This window comes from Entelurus aequoreus, linkage group LG01, assembly GCF_033978785.1.
Source record: "Entelurus aequoreus isolate RoL-2023_Sb linkage group LG01, RoL_Eaeq_v1.1, whole genome shotgun sequence".
NCBI classification, from domain to species: Eukaryota; Metazoa; Chordata; class Actinopteri; order Syngnathiformes; family Syngnathidae; genus Entelurus; species Entelurus aequoreus.
This window is the reverse complement of record NC_084731.1, coordinates 72,924,738-72,949,030: the sequence shown is the minus strand read 5'-3', so window position 1 is coordinate 72,949,030 and position 24,293 is coordinate 72,924,738. Positions and strand designations below refer to the sequence as shown.

Sequence of the window (24,293 nt, the reverse complement as noted above, 5' to 3'; positions counted from 1 at the left end):
CACCGATGCGCCCGAACAACTACAGCAAATACTGCACTCATGCACCCAACAACTACAGCTAATATTGCACTTATATACCCAACAACTACAGCAAATATTGCACTTATACACCCAACAACTACAGCAAATATTGCACTTATACACCCAACAACTACAGCAAATATTGCACTTATACACCCAACAACTACATCAAATATTGCACTTATACACCCAACAACTACAGCAAATACTGTACTTCTATACCCAACAACTACAGCAAATACTGCACTTGTACACCCAACAACTACAGCAAATACTGCACTTGTACACCCAACAACTACAGCAAATATTGCACTTATATACCCATCAACTACAGCAAATACTGCAATCAGGCACCCAACAACTACAGCAAATGTTGCACTTATACCCCCAACAACTACAGCAAATATTGCACTTATACCCCCAACCACAGCAAATATTGCACTTATACACCCAACAACTCCAGCAAATGCTGCACTTATATATCCAACAAATACAGCAAATATTGCACTTATATACCCAACAACTACAGCAAATACTGCACTCAGGCACGCAACAACTACAGCAAATGTTGCACTTATACCCCCAACAACTACAGCAAATATTGCACTTATACCACCAACCACAGCAAATATTGCACTTATACACCCAACAACTCCAGCAAATGCTGCACTTATACACCCAACAAATACAGCAAATATTGCACTTATATACCCAACAACTACAGCAAATACTGCACTCGTGCACCCAACAAGACATCTATCACATACAACAACGTAATAGATGTCATATATCACATACAACAATGTAATAGATGTCATATATCACATACAACAATGTAATAGATGTCATATATCATATACAACAATGTAATAGATGTCATATATCACATACAACAATGTAATAGATGTCATATATCACATACAACAATGTAATAGATGTCATATATTACATACAACAATGTAATAGATGTCATATATCACAAGCAACAATGTAATAGATGTCATATATCACATACAACAGTGTAATAGACTTAGACAAACTTTAATTATTCACAAGGGAAATTGTTCAACACAATAGCTCAGTTACAATGATGGAAAGTGTAAGGATGGAAAGGACAATGCAGGTATAAATAGACTAATATAGCGTATACTAGATCCCATATATCATATAACAATGTAATAGATGTCATATATCACATACAACAATATATATTTTTTTCTGTTTAATGGCCATTTTGTTAAAAGCCTGTTTTTTATGGCAAAAACACAAACTATGTAATATTTCCCCAAAGAAAAAATGATTTGATACATTAGTTTTGATTATAAATTTTTGATCACTGACAGTTTAAAAAAAGTCCCACTAAAACTTTGGGATCCAAAATGTCTTCACTCATTAAAACGTTGTAAAACATTTTCATTTTAACTTTCAACACTTAAGTCTCAAGATCAACTTGACATTATGATTAATATGATTATAAGATTTAATTGTTTCTTGTTTGTTTGATGTACTTTTTGTCAAAGGAAACTGCAATATTTTCCCCAAAAAAATATTTGAAAGTGGAATGTTTGCTGTGAAGTATTTGGAGTTATGAGTATGTCAATAATTAATTACAACATTGGTTTGTATTATAATAAAGTTTTGATCAAAACAACAACCTGCATGGTAGCTTTGAGTTATTAGAGTCAACGTTGCAACCGTCACATTTACCGGTTTGCGCTTTTATGACACTTTTCTTTTTTTTAGCATTATTTTTGTCCGCACTTTGGACAGCCCTGTTTTAAATGGTCCGCACCAAAAAAGGTCAACTTTATGGACAACATGGACCTCAACATTGAAAATAATAAAAAGGAGAACATGAGTACCTGTGAAAAGGCAGTTGCCAGTTCCTTTTGAGCTTGAAGTGTGAGGAGACATGAGTCCTCACAGCTTGAGAAAGTAGCTGACTGAGCTGCCACCAAGACAGTCCATCAGCAGTCTGAAGAGCAGCTTCATCAAGGCCAGCCATAAAGAGTTGGAGTGTTTGCCCAGTTGTCTGCTGAGGAGGCAGAAGACTGCGGCCAAGGTCAAAGTCAGCGTGGAGTGCTCCCCCTTTGGACTTTGGCTGCCCTTCAGTCTGGAAGACATGCTGTTCTTTTCCAGCCTCACTCCATGCTCTCCATGACAATCCCCAACTACCTTCAAGGTGCAAATGTGCCACCTGAGCCCAGGAAGTGCAGAGACAAACACACCTGTATTCCCTTCGGACACTGTCAGGACACAAACACCTCATTGCTACGTAACCTCAGCTTCTTCAGGGACTATCATGACTTCTACTTTTGCAATAATACTTACCACAATCGTACATTACACTTTTATAAGACTTTTAAAGTCATTTTAATACTAGACTAATATAGACACTTACATCATGTGTTGTCTTCATTATAACACTTTTATAAGACTTTTAAAGTCATTTTAATACTAGACTAATATGGTAAATGGGTTGCACTTGTATAGCGCTTTTCTACCTTTTTTAAGGAACTCAAAGCGCTTTGACACTATTTCCACATTCACCCATTCATATACACACTTTCACACATTCACACACTGATGACGGGAGCTGCCATGCACGGCGCTAACCAGGCCCATCAGGAGCAAGGGTGAAGTGTCTTGCTCAAGGACACAACGGACGTGACTAGGATGGTAGAAGGTGGGTATTGAACCAGTAACCCTCAGATTGCTGGCACGGCCACTCTCCCAACTTCGCCACGCCGTCCCCAATAATAATAATAATAATATAGATACTTACATCATGTGTTGTCTTCATCATAACACTTATGTAATACTTTTAAAGTCATTTTGATAGTAGGCTAATATAGACACTTACATCATGTGTTGTCTTCATAATAACACTTATATAAGACTTTTAAAGTTATTTTGATAGTAGGCTAATATAACTAATATAGACACATCATGTGTTGTCTTCATCATAACACTTATGTAATACTTTTAAAGTAATTTTGATAGTAGGCTAATATAGACACTTACATCATGTGTTGTCTTCATTATAACAATTTTATAAGACTTTTAAAGTAATTTTGATAGTAGGCTAATATAGACACATTATGTTTTGTCTTCATTACAACACTTATATAAGACTTTTAAAGTCATTTTGATAGTAGGCTAATATAACTAATGAAGACCACATCATGTGGTGTCTTCATTATAACACTTATATAAGACTTTTAAAGTCATTTTGATAGTAGGCTAATATAACTAATATAGACACTTACATCATGTGTTGTCTTCATTATAACACTTATATAAGACTTTTAAAGTCATTTTGATAGTAGGCTAATATAGACACTTACATCATGTGTTGCCTTCATTATAACACTTATATAAGACTTTTAAAGTCATTTTGATAGTAGGCTAATATAGACACTTACATCATGTGTTGTCTTCATTAAAACACTTATATAAGACTTTTAAAGTCATGTTGATAGTAGGCTAATATAGCTAATATAGACACTTACATCATGTGTTGCTTTCATTATAACACTTACATAAGACTTTTAAAGTCATTTTGATAGTAGGCTAATATAGACACTTACATCATGTGTTGTATTCATTATAACACTTATATAATACTTTTAAAGTTGTTTTAATAGTAGGCTAATATAGGTAATATAGACACTTACATCATGTGTTGCCTTCATTAACACTTATATGAGGCGTTTAATTTTTTGCCGCTCCAGACAGATTTGTTTGTGTATTTTTGGTCCAACATGGCTCTCTTGATGTGGTGTAGGTATTTGAAAATGTTCATATTCACTATGTGTACAATTAACCACTGGCATGGTGTCCAAAGTGCAGCCCACAGCTAACGTTTTAACATTCTAACAATATTATTACAAACACATCAAGTGGAACAAAAGAGCAAACCGGTTTAATGTAACAAGAAAAATGTGCAATGTTGACTCAAAAAAGACAAAGCTGCCATGGTGACTGTTTTTTTCTTTAAATCTTATTTAGGATAATTGTCTTTCCAATTACAATGGTAAATACTACAGTCATGAAAAATATGTTTATTGCGTTTGAAAGGGCTGCTTGCCGTATATTATTACATTACTCTTGACTATAATAATAATCATGGGCAATAATTAGAATTCAATGAGATTGCAGGAAGCCTGTATAACAACAATCTCTCTGTGAGGAGCAAAGAAGCTGTCCAAGCTGAGGATGGAAGAGTGAACAGTACATAGCAATGCACTTCAAGTAGTTCATGCGGTGTAGAGACATGTGTTCCAATCAAACCTTGTATTTGTGTGCAGTGGGCATCTACAGTATTTGGTTCTACGACAAGAGGGACTGCCATCGCATAGCTCAGCTGATGGTCCAGTAAGTGCTTCTTAGCTCATCGCCACGTTGCTGTGATCAGGAGTCACTTCTTACTCTTCCGATGTGACCAAATCCCGCCAGGATTGTCAAACTTGAAGCCGACCACGCACACAGACAATCCCCAGTGAAGGCGAAGCCCAGGCCGACCAATGGTGTAGCAGAAGCGCGACCCATGGGAATCCTGGAGCTGCTGAGCAAAGCCAAGGAGGAATACCAGAGGGTGAGCGGGCTGACTGGTGTATACATCGTGGGTAGTCCACCTGGGGCCTTTTTGGCAGCTTTTCAACCTTTTCGATGACCTGTTCATGCTTTTTCTCCAAGAAATGAAGGCAGTTTCTGTTGCAGGCGCAGTCATGTGACGCTGATGCACCTACAGAACCGAATGCCACGGCAGCTTCAGCTTCAGACCACACCTCCCAGCAGTCTGATAAGGTACTTGTGGGAAAACCTCCACTAAGGTTTCAGTGTGATTGAGGCTACGTTCACACATATCGGATTGTTTCAAGTCACTGTGAACACTACAATTCCCAGGCCGATATAAATCAGAACTGTATCGATTCATCCCACCAATAATGGGTCATAAAAACGCAATCAGCTTCATAATTATCTCGCAAAAAGAAACGGTTGACGAGTGAGCAGAAAACAAGAAGTTGTAGAAGTTACGTCACTCAGTAAGTGTCCATGCGCTAAATTAGTCAAATTTCTCAAATAGTTGGGCTTTAAATAACCATCCTACAACCCACGGAAACACCTTTATCCGATCGTGTTCGGGTTTTGAAAAGTCGGACTAAAACACCTGGATTATGCGAATGAAAACCAGATCTCTCTTTTTATCGCGCATGCACCATTCTCAACGCACGGGATAAAACCCGGAAGAACATCCCATTCAGTAAAAACATAGCAATGATTGTCATGAAGAGGAGACTGTTTATCTGCTTCATGAATTGAAAGAACAGAACAGGTGCATCGATGGGGGCAAACAAAGATTTATTTAAGAAGGTAGCTAAAGAAATGGAGAATGTCAGCTTAATTTGGACTCCCGAACGAAATAGGAATGAGATGAAAGAGAGTGAAGCAGGTATATTAAATGTGTACGCAAACCTCTGCATGTGTGCACTCCAAACGGATGAACAATAAGTATGTATTCCACACACCTGGCAAGATAGTCCAGAACAATAGTAACCTTTATCTGGAACACCAACTGTCTTTTTCTTCAAATTTAAAACGGCTTCCATCAATCCACGGAGCTTTATGAATTAACTCCGAGACATTCAACGGTTTTGTTTCCAAGATTCTCTGTGCGGAAATTCCTTTGATAGAACTTTTTCCTGCCTGTCTGTCTTTGCTTCGGATTTGCCTCCGCTCCAAGACATTCTTGGCAGTAGCGCAGTCTAAGATAATTTTTTGATTCTGTTTGCTATTTAACATCAGAATAGCCATCAGAGATGTATTATATTTGTGCCAATATTACAGCGGACATCAAGTACCACAGAGCTCAGCTGGTCGCTTGTAAGTAGCTGCAGATGTCTTGTTTGGTGTGACGTCATGAGTCAACCAGAAAAGCAATGCATTCATTTGCGCTAAAAGGAAGTAAGCACCCCCATGGCGTATGGCAAATAGTCACATTAGAGAGAGTGCATGGACACTTGGACTTCACTCGTAGATGTGAAAATACAAAAACATCTTAACTATTTGAGAACTCAGACTAATTTAGTGCATGGAAACGTAGTTACTGTCGTATTACTCCAGACACTGACTGTTTGCGCTCCTCAAACACGTCAAAGTAAATATCCCCCAAGAAAATATATCCTCTTCCCTCTATTTCCTTCGCCAAATCACTTGCTTCAGAAAATGGTTGAACAAAATCCTTGAAATTGACACAAATGTGCCAGGACTGAGGCGGACTAGAACTGGAGCCATAAATTCTGCAGATGTCATTTGATATTCCCTTCCCATTAGAAATGTGACGACTCCATAAAAAGATTGGATGGAGCAATAAAATGGGAATGAGGCAGGGTGAACATGGATCTTAACACTATGAAGTCTGGGAATGAGTAGGGACAGGAACTGATACCATTTTTATGACAATTCAGTTCGCTACGGATTGTCATCTGGAAATGAAGGCAAAGAAAGGGTTGATTGAAGTGAGCCCATGGTGCGTTCACCCTCCTGCTGCTTCAGGACTAGAACTAAACTCATTACTTTCACTTGACCTATTTGTATGTTGGGAACATACTAATGTACATTTCTGCTACATTTCTCACTGACCTTGTCGTTGTTGTTGTGTTGCAGTAAAGTTTTCGTCCTAGTTATTGACCCAACAATAACCATGTATGGATTCATAGTCCTCAGGTTCAACTCCATCCATCTGTCCTCGGCAAGTTGGCCTTCCACACCATATATATCCATCTGTCATTGTTTAAAAAGGCAATATATCGATGTTATCGATACTAGAAAAAGGAAAACATTGGATTTAAGAACGGCTGTGAAGTTTACCACTTTGAATGAAAAGGACGCTAAACGTTATTTAAGTCGGTCTGCCGTCTGTGGCGTCATCAAAACAAGAATGGTGTTTGAGAAAGTTCACAACAAATGCAAACGCCACAAGACAAAATATCATAAATGACAACACAACAACTTTCTGATACAGCACGACTGCAGACAACACAAAAATATAAAGACACAACGGAAGTGACAGCGGAGTTTCTCTGACAGACCGACTTCCTGAACACAGTATATCAGTATTATTGAGTTATTGAAGTTATTTACTCACTTGTTTTATTACACACTCTTTAACCTCAGCCACTTGGTCTGTTGCAGAAACTTGTCACTTCCATTCCGTCTTTATATTGTTGTTCTATGCTACCCTAATTGTTTAGTAAAATCAGAGTAGTGGCAGGTCAAACCACTGCTCGTTTAACCTGTAAAAACTTCATTTCTCAGGTAAATCTACTGTCAAAATGTCTCCTCTTCCTGGAATAAGATGTGAATGCAAACTTGCTTGTTTGTATCATAATTCATTTAGATCGGCTCAGTGGCCTAGTAGTTAGAGTGTCCGCCCTGAGATGGGTAGGTCGTGAGTTCAAACCCCGGCCGAGTCATACCAAAGACTATAAAAATGGGAGCCATTACCTCCCTGCTTGGCACTCCGCATCAAGGGTTGGAATCGGGGGTTAAATCACCAAAATGATTCCCGAGCTGCTGCTCACTGCTCCCCTCACCTCCCAGGGGGTGGAACAAGGGGATGCAGAGGGTAATTTCACCACACTTAAAGTGTGTGTGACTCCAATATTCATTTAACACTCGCACTGCTTGATTTGTTTTTGATACTAAATCTATTTCAACTCACTGAATCGTATCGGATTGTTTGATATTGTCCTTGAATCGTATCGGCAACATCAAGTTATGATTCAAATCAAATCATTGTTTAAACACATCGTTACAGTAGTTTAAGTTCTTTATACTGCTAAATATTTATGTACTATAATGTGGGTGGCATATCATTTGTGTATATATATTACTCTATTTCTAAATGCTGAAAGATGTATTCTGTACATCATGTATATTGTGGATTAGATGTTAAATGACATTCCGTTACCCTGCATTGGTTATTGCATGTGTAATGGCAATAAATAAATGATCTGAACTTTCTTTAGTAAAGAAATAAAATGCGTGTATAAACCCAACTGAGTTTTAAGAGGGCCTACAGTAGAACTCCATGTGGTGCTGAAAATAATCATCTAGTATTTGAATCCCTGCCTTATTGTTATAATAAAAAGAACACTACTGAAATACAGTAGTACCTCAATTTATACGCTGAACTCTTGAATCACTTTTTAAAATCATTTTACCGTCAAATCTTTAACTTCAGCCCAAACCATACTTTACCAAACTATTTTATTACTACAACATGTCATTACGTTTTTGAAGATGACAATAATAATAGAGCAGATTGATTTGACACTTTTCTAGAAACTCAAAGCGCTTCCAGAGAAGTGAGAAGCCACGGTGGTTTTGGGCCAAGGAAGGTCATCAATTGAAACTCTTTGTTCAGAAGGTAGAATGGCAAAGTTATTCATGAGAAGAAGTGAGAGTATATCAGAAATATAAAAATAAGTTATCAGAATATAAAGAGTAGATATTAGAGTATATCAGAAATACAAAGAGAAGATATGAGAGTATATCAGAAATACAAAGAGAAGATATGAGACTATATTAAAAATATAAAGAGAGGATAAGAGAGTATATCAGAAATACAAAGAGAAGATAGAGTATATCAGAAATACAAAGAGAAGATATGAAAGTATATCAGAAATATAAAGACAGGATATGAGAATATATCAGAAATACAAAGAAGATATGAGAGTACCGTGTTTTTCGGACTATAAGTCGCAGTTTTTTCATAGTTTGGCCGGGGGTGCGACTTATACTCAGGAGCGACTTATGTGTGAAATTATTTACACGTTACCGTAAAATATCAAATAATATTATTTAGCTCATTCACGTAAGAGACTAGACGTATAAGATTTCATCGGATTTAGCAATTAGGACTGACAGATAGTTTGGTAAACGTATAGCATGTTCTATATGTTATAGTTATTTGAATGACTCTTACCATAATATGTTACGTTAACATACCAGGCACGTTCTCAGTTGGTTATTTATGCGTCATATAACGTACACTTATTCAGCCTGTTGTTCACTATTCTTTATTTATTTTAAATTGCCTTTCAAATGTCTATCCTTGGTGTTGGGTTTTATCAAATACATTTCCCCAAAAAATGCGACTTATACTCCAGTGCGACTTATATATGTTTTTTTCCTTCTTTATTATGCATTTTCAGCCGGTGCGACTTATACTCCGGAGCGACTTATAGTCCGAAAAATACGGTATATCAGAAATATAAAGAGAGGATATGAGAGTATATCAGAAATACAAAGAGAATATATGAGAATATATCAGAAATACAAAGAGAAGATATGAGAGTATATCAGAAATATAGAGGATATGAGAGTGTATCAGAAATACAAAGAGAAGATATGAGAGTATATCAGAAATACAAAGAAGATATGAGACTATATCAAAAATACAAAGAGTAGATATGAGAGTATATCAGAAATACAAAGAAGATATTAAAGTATATCAGAAATATAAAGAGAAGATATGAGAGTATATCAGAAATATAAAGAGAGTGTCTACACTATGCATGGTAGAAATAAAGCAGAATGTTGTAAAGCAATGACTTCTTGTTCTTCTCTGGCCATCAGAAGACTCATACAATGGTGAAGCAGATTACGGTGGAGGAGCTTTTTGGCTCGCCCATCCTTAAGGACCCCCCTCTGCCCGCCATGCCCACTAAAAATGTCACGTCTGCTTCCGGTGACCCCTCAGCTACTTACCCCCAGAACCAACCCTACCCCCATGCGGCACACCAGAACCCTCTCCGTGGTCCCCACGTGGCCGCCCAGGATCTTGGGCCACAGCAGGTGCACCAAGGCCACGGCCTGCTGCCGGCCCCTTACGCAATACATCACAACCCTGTTTTCCAATCGGCGGTCCCCAGGCCCGACCCCCAGTCCCTCTGTTCGCTCTCTCCTCTCATGGTGCCTCCAGAGGTTCGAACTACTCCCGCTGGGCCTGCAGCTCCCCGGGCTTATATGGAGCAGGATATTCTCAACTCGCTCAAAACGTCAACGCAGTCGCTCAATGTGGAAATCCACAAGCCTGTGCTGGCGCCCAATTTCCTGCCAAGCACTCTGGTGCCACCTCACAGCTTCCAAGAACATCCAGCGGTCCTCCAACTCACACAAGACCGGGATGTTCATTCAAAGCCCCCAAACCTGATAAAACCTGTTTCAGTGAGTTACAGTCCTCACTCTACTACTCTTGTTTACCTCCGTGTTCTGTTACAAGTACACATGTCATCTACCACTCACAGGCTATTCCTATGAGTCCCGGTCTTGCCGTTCCTAGGCCGGACTCCTCCGTGCTGCTCTCCCCCAGCGCCTTTCAGCAGTCTCTCAGCAAGATGGCAGCTGCAGCTGTGGTCCCTGCATCCCCTTCGGAACACCTGGGCACCTCTGTAGGGGCTGTGGAGCCTTCGCAGCACCCCTGCAGCAAAGTCCAGCTGCAAGAGACACTCATACACCTCATCAAGGTATGTCCCTTTTGTCAGGTAGGACCTGTACCTACCACCGTTCTCAGATGCTATTGTTCATACAACAACTTTCAAGAGGAACCTGCTGAGCCCCACGCTGACCAAAACAGCAGCACCGACCTTGTGGAAGCAAGTGGTAGTGGCTCTATTACACTTTGGACACGATTAATTACTTGAATGTGTGTGGTCTACACGCATCAAAAAGGAAAAAGGATACCTCAATAATGTACAGTAAAGTGTTCAGACCCCTCACGTTTTCACTCCTTTCATTGCAGCCATTTGCTAAAATCAAAAAGTAGATTTTATTTCCCATGAATGTCCATTCAGCACCCACCTTGACAGAAATTTAGAAATGTTTGCAAATGTATTCAGTGTTTCCCCCAGAAAATTTGTTAGTTAAGGTGGCGACTCTCTAGGGCAGACTTGGGCATTCTGCGGCCCGCGGGCCACATCCGGCCCTTTGTCCGGCCCGTGTGAGGCCAATCATAAATTACAAAATACATTTTAAAAAGTATCTATGTCGAGGGTGCAATACAACGGTGCTGCTTTTGTTTTGAAAAGCGTTATTTGTATTACTTCCGTGTGGACGTATGTGTGTGTGTGAGTGAATGTGAACAGCGGCAATCACAAATTACAAAATAAAGTTTAAAAAACGTCTGTCGTGCGTAAAATACAACTGTGCTGCTTTTATTTTGAAAAGTGTTATTTATAGGCGTATGTCCGGGTGTAACCTGTGAGTGAAGGTGTACAGCGACAAGTGATGAGACGCTAAAAAGAGAAAAGTTGATTACGAATGGCGTGTTTCCAACAAGACATGGACACAGAAATTGAAGGTAAAGCCCTGTGCTTAATTTGTGGTATGTTTAAAGAATATAATTTGAATCGCCACTACACGACGAAGTACAAGGAAAAATACCGGAATCTGTCCGATGAAGCGCGCGCAAGGGAGGCTGATGAGTTGATGGTAAAACTGCAAACCCAACAAGGACTTTTTGCCATATTTCACACCCCCAGAGATGCAGCCGTCAGGACAAATTTCGTCATTTCTCACAAAATCGCCAGAAAAAGTACGGCGTTTTCTGACGGAGAGTTTATTAAAGAGTGCTTATTGGACTCTATTGCGCTGATAATACCCGGAGACTTTAACTGTTTTTCGCTGGCTTTGGATGAGAGCTGCAATGTACGTGACACCGCCCAGCTGCTCTTCTTCTTACGTGGGATAACTACAGACTTTCAAATCACGGAGTAGCTGGCAGCCATGCAGTCAATTAAAGAGACAACCACAGGTTATGACTTGTTCACATAGGTAAATGCGTGTTTGGACATGTTAGGACTGAAATGGGACAAGCTGGCAGGTGTGACAATCCAATCCAATCCACTTTATTTATATAGCACATTTAAACAACAAAATGTTTCCAAAGTGCTGCACAACAATATTAAAAATGACTGAATAAAAACAAAAAATAATTACATATAAAACCAATATAAAAACCAATATAAAATAAATATGATTAAAAACGATTTTTAACAACAGATCTGACAGGGAAAAATGTTGGACTTTTAAAGAGGATGCAGGATAAACTTTAAATTAACCCTGTGCAGAAATTGACATTTTTGCATTGTGTTATACATCAGGAAGTGTTGTGTAAGACCGTGTTAAAAATAAAACCATCAAAAGCAATCTGCTTTTGTATAAAGTTAAGTTAGGTTAAATGAAATTATTATTATTATTATTATTAATTATTAATATTATTATTATTATTATTATTATTATTATTTATTTTACAGTATATCGAAAATAATATTGAGCAAAATTTAATTGAGATATTGTCGATGTGGCCCTCCAGCAGTGCTCGGGTTGCTCATGCGGCCCCCGGTAAAAATTAATTGCCCACCCCTGCTCTAGGGGGAGGGTACCGGGGAAGGGGGTGGGTGGGTGGGTGTAAGGATCGGTGTAACTCGGCCTGTCCCCATCACGTCTCCACCTCGCCGCTGCCACCACAGCCTGGGGGGCAATAGACTACAGACTGCGGTGAAGTGGGCTGGCTTCGTCGCGTGAGAAAGCCTACAACTTTTGGTTGTGTTTTCCGCTCCATTTGCTGAATGTCGATATACTATATATATCTCGATATTTTTTCTGTAAAGTAAAAACAAAACAGTCCTAGTTACCTGAGATACTAAGTACGTCATTATTATGACTTAGTAATTTACTAAGTCAAAATAATGATTGAAATAATGGCTTATTAAGTCAAAATAATTACTTTCAAAGTCAAATTAATGACTTACTGTAAGTAAGCGTTTGCAGTAAGCGTTTGAAAAAAAGAGTTAAAAGTGGGGCCACATGCTGACATATGTTCAACTCATCCTGCTTAATTTATTACAGCATTTGGGAAGCCTGTAGTTGATTTTTATTATGTAAATGTTATATTTTTATCAACATGTGATAGCAGGGACCCTGCCATTCAAAACTAGGCTGCTCCATTACTAATGATTAATGTAACTATAGCTGAAAAAATAGTACAATAGGAGAGACTATTCATCCCTGAACACCATGGAGTTCATGTAGGCTTTATGATGCAGTTACATTATTATATCAACTATCAGAGACAGAAACTCTTCATTTAACATAATGTCCTTTTTTGCTGCTTCAACACAGCTCAATCAACACAGAAAAAGGTAGACAGAAATAACTTAGCTGTTAACTGTAGGTCAATAATGCTTGTCTTTCTCTCAGACAGACAGGGCTTTGCTGTCCGTAACACACGCAAGCACGCATACCGCTAAATGAGCTAATGTTACGCTAAAAGCTAATTAGCCTTCACCTCAAGGACTGCGAGCGAGCTGAGCTGTAGCTTATGTTTCTAGGACGTCAACGGGCTCATAGTGATGTTACTAGTAGTTGACTGGGAGGTGTTTATTATAATTATGCTTACCTGCTAAACACCTTTCTGCTCACCAGACCGCAGGAGCACTGACTACATGCGCTCTGAATACGCACTGCTGATTGGCTGTTAAATGCACTCTGAATACGCACTGCTGATTGGCTGTTACCGCTCTGCGTGTAACCAATCAGATGGTTCTGTGGGTGGGACAATGCTGAGTGCTGCAGAGACATACTGACAGAGGCAGAGGCAGAACTAAGCGGAGCAGCTTGTTAAGACTTTAGTTTAGGCGGTGGCTCTTTGTTAAGGCGGCCGTCTTAACAACAAAGCACTACGGGAAACCCTGGTATTACAAAAGTATTGAGTACTTTGCTCAGTATTGAGTATTTGCACGTTTTGAGCTAGTACAGCCACGAGTCTTCTTAGGAATGATGCTACCTGGATTTGGGAATCCTCTGCCATTCTTCCTGTCAGCCTGGATGGTGAACATTGGTGGACGGCCATTTTCAGCTCTGTCCAGAGATGCTCCGTTGGGTTTAGGTCAGTGCTCTGGCTGAGTCAGTCAAGAATGGTCACAGAGTTGTTCCGAGGCCACTCTTTTGTTGTTTTAGCTCTGTTCTTAGGGTCATTGTGAACCTTCCGCCTAGTCTGAGGTCCTGGGCACTCTGGAAGAGGTTTTCTTCCAGGATATCTCTGTGCCACATTCATCTCTCCTGCAGTTGCAAACAGTCGTCCTGTGCCTGCAGCTGAAAAACATCCCCGTAGCATGATGCTGCCACCACCATGTTTCACTGTTGGGGTTGTATTGGGCAGGTGGTTTTCTCCACAAATGCCGCTTAGAACAAAGGGCAAAAAGTTCAACCTTGGCCTCATCAGACTAGAAAATCTTATTGGGAGTCTTTCATGTGTTTTTTTGGCAAACTCTATGTAGGCTTTCATGTGTCTTGCACTGAGGAGAGACTTCCGTCGGGCCACTCTGCCATAAAGTCCAGACTGGTGGAGGGCTTCTTCTTGACCTCTCTCACCGAGGCTCTTCTCCCACCATTGCTCAGTTTGGCTGGACGGCCAGGTCTAGGAAGAGTTGTGGTGGTCCCCAACTTCTTCCATTGAAGGATCATGGAGCCCACTGTGGGGAACCTTCTGTGGTAACCTTGGCCAGATATGTGCCTTGCCACAATTCTGTCCTTGGGCAGTTCCTTGGACCTCATGATTGACATGTGAGCTGTAAGGTCTTCTATTGGCAGCTGTGTGCCCGTCATGATCAAGTCCAGTCAGTTGAATCACATGAAGGAGCAGAATCAGAAGAAATGGACAGCATGTGAGTTCAATATGAGTGGCACAGCAAAGACCACTTTTCCTTTTTGAGTACATCTGCAGTTATTCTGTCCAGATGGCTGCTGAATGGACCTTCAGGAGAAATCAAACCAACTTCTTAGATGTGAGCAATGAAGCAAAGTGAAATTGATGAAGTCTTCCTATCCGAACCCTTTCACCGTATTTATTTTGCACTATCTTGTTTAGCTTATGCATTGTTTATATTCTTTGTTTTTTGTTTTGCTCTATGCTTTTTAACCTGTGAAGCACTTTGGTCCAATTTTAAAATTGTTGTACATATGCTATATAAATAAAGTTGCCTTGCCTTCCTCCTGTCCACGCAGAACGACTCAGCCTTCCTGGGAACCATTCACGACGCCTACCTGCAGAACCTGTCCAAGGACTTGAGCGCCATGAAGCTCTGATGGTCTTCAACAAGCAGGTGCTCATGGGAGATGTGGACCCTCCTCTTCACTTCTTTCTTGTTGCTGTCTTCAAAGGACAGGATGACTCTTTTCCTTTCCCACTTGTACCTTTGACCTCACCTGCTGGACTCATTGGCCCTTAGGCTGCTGGACTTACTGGCCCTTTGGCTGCTGGACTCACTGGCTCTTTGGCTGCTGGCTTCTCTAGAAGTTCTTCAAGAAGGAAGCATTTTTTCTCTCTTGCTTTTCAAATGAGGACCTTTGATGAAAACTTTTTTTAAGCTTGCCTTCACACTTGCCCTCTATTTCATAAGAATACTAGTGCAACACTACAGTATTTGCCCCTAATGATAGTACAACACTGCAGTATTTGCCAGTAATGATAGTACAACACTGCAGTATTTGCAGCTAATGATAGTACAACACTGCAGTATTTGCCCCTAATGATAGTACAACGCTGCAGTATTTGCACCTAATGATAGTGCAACACTGCAGTATTTGCAGCTAATGATAGTACAACACTGCAGTATTTGCAGTTAATGATAGTACAATACTGCAGTATTTGCCCTTAATGATAGTACAACACTGCAGTATTTGCAGCTAATGATAGTACAACACTGCAGTCAAGCTGAAGTTATAAGTTGACAAAGCATGCAAAGATAAAACAAAACATGTTCTAGTAGTCTTTTATACTAAATTATGTAATATTATATACTGAACTATATAATTATATTATATATTCAACTTTATGATATTACATACTCAACTATATCATGATATTATTATATATTCAACTATATAATGATAATATATTTCTATATTCCACTATATAATATTATTATATATTCCACTATATATTATTAATTCCACTATATATTATTGTATATTCCACTATGTAATGATAATATATATATATATATATTCCACTATATAATGATGTTTCTATATTCCACTATATAATGATAATAATATATATATATGTATATATATATATATATATATATATATATATATATATATATATATATATATATATATATTCCACTATAAAATGATAATACATATATATATATTTTCCACTATATAATGATGATATTATATCATATTATATATTCCACTATATAATATTATATATTCCACTATATAATGATGATAATATATAATATTATATATTCCACTATATAATGATGATAATATATAATATTATATATTCCACTATATAATGATAATAACCCCCCGCGACCCCAAAAGGGACAATCGGTAGAAAATGGATGGATGGATAATAATACATATATAATGATAATATATAGTCAACTATCAACTATATGACAATATTATATATTGTACTATGTAATGAACATAAGATTATATAGTCACCTATATGACAATATTATATATACCACTATATAATGATAATAATATATAGTCAACTATATGACAATATTATATATTCCACTATATAATGATAATATATAGTCAACTATCGGTATATAATTTTTAAAATATTATATTTAGCTATATAATATTATATATTCCATTACATAATCAACATAAGATTATATAGTCAACTATATGACAATATTATATATTATACTATGTAATGATGATAATATATAGTCAACTATATAATTCTGAAAATATTATATTCAGCTATATAATGATATTACACTATATAATGAAAATATATAGTCAACTATATAATGACAATAATATATATTCTGCTATGTAATGATAATGTTATATATTCCACTATATAGTGATAATAATATTACATATTCTGCTATATAATGATAATATTATATATTCCACTATATAGTGATAATAAAATTATATATTCAGCTATGCAATTATATTATATATTCAGCTACATAGTGATAATAATATATACTCAGCTCTGCAAGGTTAATAACATTATATAGTCAACTATATAATGATGAAAATGTTATGAAAATATTCCACTATATAATGATAATGATAATATATAGTCAACTACAAAATGAAAATATGATATAGTAAAGTATCATGATGATAATATGATATATTCAGCTATATAGTGATGGAATTATAATATTCAGCTATATCAGGGGTGTCCAAACCTTTTCCACTGAGGGCTGCACATGGACAAATTAAAGCATGTTGGGGCCATTTTGCTATTTTTCATTTTCGAACCATAACAAAATATATGGATTTTTAATTTATTTTACCTTTAGGGGTCCCGGGGACCATAAAGGGTCTCAGCCATTAAAATGTTAAAAATAAGTCAGATTATTATTTTTTTAATTATTATTTAACGCTTACAGTACATTTCTATATCAACTTCAAGTTGATATAAAGTAATACAAATTAAAAAATATATTTTATGGGTTTTCTGTCAAAAACAACTTAGTTTTTTTATAGTAAAACTGAAATATGCAGTATTTAGTAATTAGAGCCCTAAAAGATCAATAATGCAGGACACCATTGATTTTAATTATTTCATATTTTTGAGTAATCACAGTGAAAAGATAAATACAAAATCAATAAATATATTTGGGATTCAAAAGGTGCCCCACTCATAAAGTGATACATTTTTATTAGGTTTTTCTTTTACTTTCAACACTTAAGTTACGAGATCAACTTCAGATATATCTGTCGATTTTATGCTGGAACAATTATTTTGTTTGTTTTATGCGCTTTTGTCAAAGAAAACTTTGATGTTTTTATTTGGCTACTACACAATATATGCAATATTTACCACATAAAACATTTTAAAGTGAAATATTTGAAGTAATTGGAGCCCTGAAAATAATTCATTATAACATGGATTTTTTGTCATTATTTTTTTTTTTTTGAGCAATGGCAAAAAATAAATAAATAAAGAAAGACAAAAGAAAAAAAACAGCCTGCATGGCAGCTTTTGTGTCAACATTGCAACTTTTTCTCGTTTAGATTTCACCTCATTCCACTTTTTTTAATGTTTTTTTATTTTTACAATAGTATTTCCAGAATGTGTGGCGGGCCGGTAAACAATTAGCTGCGGGCCGCAAATGGCCCCCGGGCCGCACTTTGGACACCCCTGAGCTATATAATGACAATCAAGAATATAATGACATACTCAAGTATATAATGACAAAGTCCAGTATATAGTGACATAGTCAAGTATAAAATGACATACTCAAGTATATAATGACATAGTCAAGTATAAAATGACATACTCAAGTATATAATGACATAGTCCAGTATATAGTGACATAGTCAAGTATAAAATGACATACTCAAGTATATAATGACATAGTCCAGTATATAATGACATAGTCAAGTATATAATGACATAGTCAAGTATATGACATACTCAAGTATATAATGACATAGTCCAGTATATATTGACATACTCAAGTATATAGTGACATAGTCAAGTATATAGTGACATAGTCCAGTATATAATGCCATAGTCAAGTATATGACATACTCAAGTAAATAATGACATAGTCAAGTATATAATGACATACTCAAGTATATAGTGACATAGTCAAGTATATAGTGACATAGTCCAGTATATAATGCCATAGTCAAGTATATGACATACTCAAGTAAATAATGACATAGTCAAGTATATAATGACATACTCAAGTATATAGTGACATAGTCAAGTATATAGTGACATAGTCCAGTATATAATGACATACTCAAGTATATAGTGACATAGTCAAGTATATAGTGACATAGTCCAGTATATAATGACATAGTCAAGTATATGACATACTCAAGTAAATAATGACATACTCAAGTATATAATGACATACTCAAGTATATAGTGACATAGTCAAGTATATAGTGACATAGTCCAGTATATAATGACATAGTCAAGTATATGACATACTCAAGTAAATAATGACATAGTCAAGTATATAATGACATACTCAAGTATATAGTGACATAGTCAAGTATATAGTGACATAGTCCAGTATATAATGACATAGTCAAGTATATGACATACTCAAGTAAATAATGACATAGTCAAGTATATAATGACATACTCAAGTATATAGTGACATAGTCAAGTATATAATGACATAGTCCAGTATATAATGACATAGTCAAGTATATGACATACTCAAGTATATAATGACATTCCAGTATATAATGACATAGTCAAGTATATAGTGACATAGTCCAGTATATAATGACATAGTCAAGTATATGACATAGTCAAGTATATAAAGACATAGTCCAGTATATAATGACATAGTCAAGTATATAAAGACTTAGTCAAATATATAATGGCAAAGTCCAGTATATAATGACATAGTCAAGTATATGACATAGTCAAGTATATAAAGACATAGTCCAGTATATAATGACATAGTCAAGTATATAAAGACTTAGTCAAATATATAATGGCAAAGTCCAGTATATAATGACATAGTCAAGTATATGACATAGTCAGGTACACTACCGTTCAAAAGTTTGGGGTCACATTGAAATGTCCTTATTTTTGAAGGAAAAGCACTGTACTTTTCAATGAAGATAACTTTAAACTAGTCTTAACTGATAGTACAACACTGCAGTATTTGCCAGTAATGATAGTACAACACTGCAGTATTTGCAGCTAATGATAGTACAACACTGCAGTATTTGCCCTTAATGATAGTACAACGCTGCAGTATTTGCACCTAATGATAGTACAACACTGCAGTATTTGCAGCTAATGATAGTACAACACTGCAGTATTTGCAGTTAATGATAGTACAATACTGCAGTATTTGCCCTTAATGATAGTACAACACTGCAGTATTTGCAGCTAATGATAGTACATCACTGCAGTCAAGCTGAAGTTATAAGTTGACAAAGCATGCAAAGATAAAACAAAACATGTTCTAGTAGTCTTTTATACTAAATTATGTAATATTATATACTGAACTATATAATTAGATTATATATTCAACTTTATGATATTACATACTCAACTATATCATGATATTATTATATATTCCACTATATAATGATAATATATTTCTATATTCCACTATATAATATTATTATATATTCCACTATATATTATTAATTCCACTATATATTATTGTATATTCCACTATGTAATGATAATATATATATATATTCCACTATATAATAATATTTCTATATTCCACTATATAATGATAATATATATATATATATATATATATATATATATATATATATATATATATATATATATATATATATATATATATATATATATATATATATCCACTATAAAATGATAATACATATATATATATTTAAAGAAATACACTCTATACATTGCTAATGTGGTAAATGACTATTCTAGCTGCAAATGTCTGGTTTTTGGTGCAATATCTACATAGGTGTATAGAGGCCCATTTCCAGCAACTATCACTCCAGTGTTCTAATGGTACAATGTGTTTGCTCATTGGCTCAGAAGGCTAATTGATGATAAGAAAACCCTTGTGCAATCATGTTCACACATCTGAAAACAGTTTAGCTCGTTACAGAAGCTACAAAACTGACCTTCCTTTGAGCAGATTGAGTTTCTGGAGCATCACATTTGTGGGGTCAATTAAACGCTCAAAATGGCCAGAAAAAGAGAACTTTCATCTGAAACTCGACAGTCTATTCTTGTTCTTAGAAATGAAGGCTATTCCACAAAATTGTTTGGGTGACCCCAAACTTTTGAACGGTAGTGTATATAATGACATAGTGAAGTATATAATGACATAGTCCAGTAAATAATGACATAGTCCAGTATATAATGACATAGTCAAGTATATAGTGACATAGTCCAGTATATAGTGACATAGTCTAGTATATAATGACATAGTCAAGTATATGACATAGTCAAGTATATAGTGACATAGTCAAGTATATAGTGACATACTCAAGTATATAATGACATACTCAAGTATATAGTGACATACTCAAGTATATAGTGACATAGTCAAGTATATAGTGACATAGTCCAGTATATGACATAGTCAAGAATATGACATAGTCAAGTATATAATGACATAGTCAAGTATATGACATACTCAAGTATATAGTGACATAGTCAAGTATATAATGACATAGTCAAGAATATGACATAGTCAAGTATATAAAGACATAGTCCAGTATATAATGACATAGTCAAGAATATGACATAGTCAAGTATATAAAGACATAGTCCAGTATATAATGACATAGTCAAGTATATAATGACATAGTCAAATATATAATGACATAGTCCAGTATATAATGACATAGTCAAGTATATGACATAGTCACGTATATAATGATATAGTCAAGTATATAATGACATAGTCAAGTATATAATGACATAGTCAAATATATAATGATAAAGTCCAGTATATAATTACATAGTCCAGTATATAATGACATAGTCAAGTATATGACATAGTCACGTATATAATGATATAGTCAAGTATATAATGACAGTCAAGTACCGTAATTTTCGGACTATAAGTCGCAGTTTTTTTCATATTTTGGCAGAGGGTGCGACTTATACTCAAAAGCGACTTATGTGTGAAATTATTAACACATTACCGTAAAATATCAAATAATATTATTTAGCTTATTCACGTAAGAGACTAGACGTATAAGATTTCATCGGATTTAGCGATTAGGAGTGACAGATTGTTTGGTAAACGTATAGCATGTTCTATATGTTATAGTTATTTCAATGACTCTTACCATAATATGTTACGTTAACATACCAGGCACGTTCTCAGTTGGTTATTTATGCGTCATATAACGTACACTTATTCAGCCTGTTCACTATTCTTTATTTATTTTAAATTGCCTTTCAAATGTCTATTCTTGGTGTTGGATTTTATCAAATACATTTCCCCCAAAAATGCGACTTATACTCCAGTGCGACTTATATCTTTTTTTCCTTCTTTATTATGCATTTTCAGCCGGTGCGACTTATACTCCGAAAAATACGGTATATAGTGACATAGTAAAGTATATAATGTCCAGTATATAATGACATAGTCAAGTGTATAATGACATAGTCAAGTATATAATGACATAGTCAAGTATATAATGTCCAGTATATAATGACATAGTCAAGTATATAATGACATAGTCAAGTATATAATGACATTAATATGAGGTTAATTTGCAGTGAAGATGTTAGTGCTGTACAACAATATCATTACACTTAGTACATCTTAGTACTTAGTACATGTACTAATATCTTCTGTTAAATGATGTCTAGTGTGTACTTAGTCACTCTCTTGTCATCATGTCATGACACTTAGTACATTACCACATGTCTGAATCTGGCCAGGTTAGATATTTAAGCGTACTTGTAGAATTGTGTTCATTGTATTGAAGTAAAAAATATATATTTTCCTAACTTTGATGTTTATATTTGCATTATTTTTAGTAATGTTTATTAAAGGCTTGAACACATAGCTCCACTTTGGTGATCAATAATAGCAATAACTAGACATTTATTGTATATATGATTGATTGTAAACATGATTTATGATATATATGATTATTATTCATCAATGTAAACATGATTTATGATTTATATGATTATTCATCAATGTAAACATGATTTATATGATTATTATTCATCAATGTAAACATGATTTATATGATTATTATTCATCAATGTAAACATGATTTATATGATTATTATTCATCAATGTAAACATGATTTATGATATATATGAAGAAACTTAAGGTGCCGACCGAGATGCTGGTGCAGTTCTACTCAGCCATCATGGAGTCCATCCTCATCTCCTTCATCACCGTGTGGTTCCCCGGCGCCACAGTCCGGGACAAACATCGACTGCAGCGCATGGTACTTGCTGCTGAGAAGGTTATTGGCCTCCAGGACCTGTTCTCCTCCAGGACCTGTTTCTCCTCCAGGACGTGTTCTCCTCCAGGACCAGGAGTCGTGTGGGTGGGATCACAGCTGGACACAAACTATTCTCCCCTCTCCGCTCAGGCAGGAGACTACGGTCCATCCAGACCCACACCTCCCACCACCTGAACACTTTTTTCCCCTCGGCCATCAGGCACATGAACAATAACAAGATCTGATAGCTCAGTTACAGCTCATTTTATTACCTATTCTGTGTTATGTCTTTTATGTTATTACCAATTCTGTTATATGTCTTTTATGTTATTACCTATTCTGTGTTATATGTCTGTTATTACCTATTCTGTGTTATGGTTTTTATGTTGCACCAAGTACAATTCCTAGTTTGTGAACCCGTTCTCAAACAATGGCAATAAAAACTATTCTGATTCTGATTCATCAATGATGAGTAGATTGTAAACACATCACATCACAGCAACATTTTAAACACCATGATCACTTAGTTACTGCATCTTCTGAACTAAATTACACCTCCAGGTGTAATTTATATAAATATAATATATATATATATATACACATGTATATATACATATATGTATATATACAAATACATGTGTATGGGTATATATACATATACAAACATAGGTACATATGTATGTACATACATAGTCTTCCGAGACTTACGGATGCCAACATGTCTATATACATATGTATATACATGTACGTACACATGTAAGTATATGCAGTGTTGGGTTAGTTACTGAAAACCAGTAACTAGTTACAGTTAGTAGTTACTTTATTTCAAAAGTAACTCAGTTACTTACACCAAAAAGTAATGCGTTACTGCGAAAAGTAACTACCGGTAGTTACTTCTTTTTTTTTTAAGGCTCCCATTAATGCCATTTTAGCCTTCATTTAAGTACTGTTATTGCACTTGAGAATAATACAATCTGTTGATCAACTTGCATCATTGAACTTTGCTAAGCAATGTGGTCTACATACAACATTGAAAGACAAAGATATGTTTCAAAGGGCCAATTTATTTCAGGCCATAACAAATTGACAAAACTATTTTAAATAGCTGCAACATAACATACTTAAGTAGTAAACAGCTTAATAACAATATAGCTGTAAACCTGGCTTCACCCAAGGAAGGCACACACTACATACACAAAGCCTAACCAGGCATTTTTTCTCTCTCAAGGAATTCGGAAATAAAATCATGTCTTTAGGAGGTCAACACTGTACTGTACTGTACCAGTATACATATGTATACTGG

General features: G+C 35.9%; 1 protein-coding gene across 3 annotated transcripts in view; it reads left to right on the top strand.

Annotated features, from left to right (window-relative positions):
- dcp1a (decapping mRNA 1A) overlaps positions 1-22,996 on the top strand; it is a 39,320-nt gene extending 16,324 nt beyond the window's left edge. The window contains exons 4-10 of one of the 3 annotated variants that reach the window (XM_062057769.1): positions 4,332-4,398; positions 4,480-4,618; positions 4,744-4,830; positions 9,667-10,257; positions 10,338-10,556; positions 15,097-15,194; positions 22,865-22,996. In XM_062057769.1, the coding sequence (XP_061913753.1) occupies positions 4,332-4,398; positions 4,480-4,618; positions 4,744-4,830; positions 9,667-10,257; positions 10,338-10,556; positions 15,097-15,177 (1,184 nt within the window). In that variant the 3' untranslated portion in view covers positions 15,178-15,194; positions 22,865-22,996. Of the gene's footprint in view, positions 1-4,331; positions 4,399-4,479; positions 4,619-4,743; positions 4,831-9,666; positions 10,258-10,337; positions 10,557-15,096; positions 16,125-22,864 lie in introns of those variants that run through there. The other 2 variants (XM_062057773.1, XM_062057762.1) reach the window with 2 other exon arrangements.
- Positions 22,997-24,293: the final 1,297 nt, after the last annotated feature.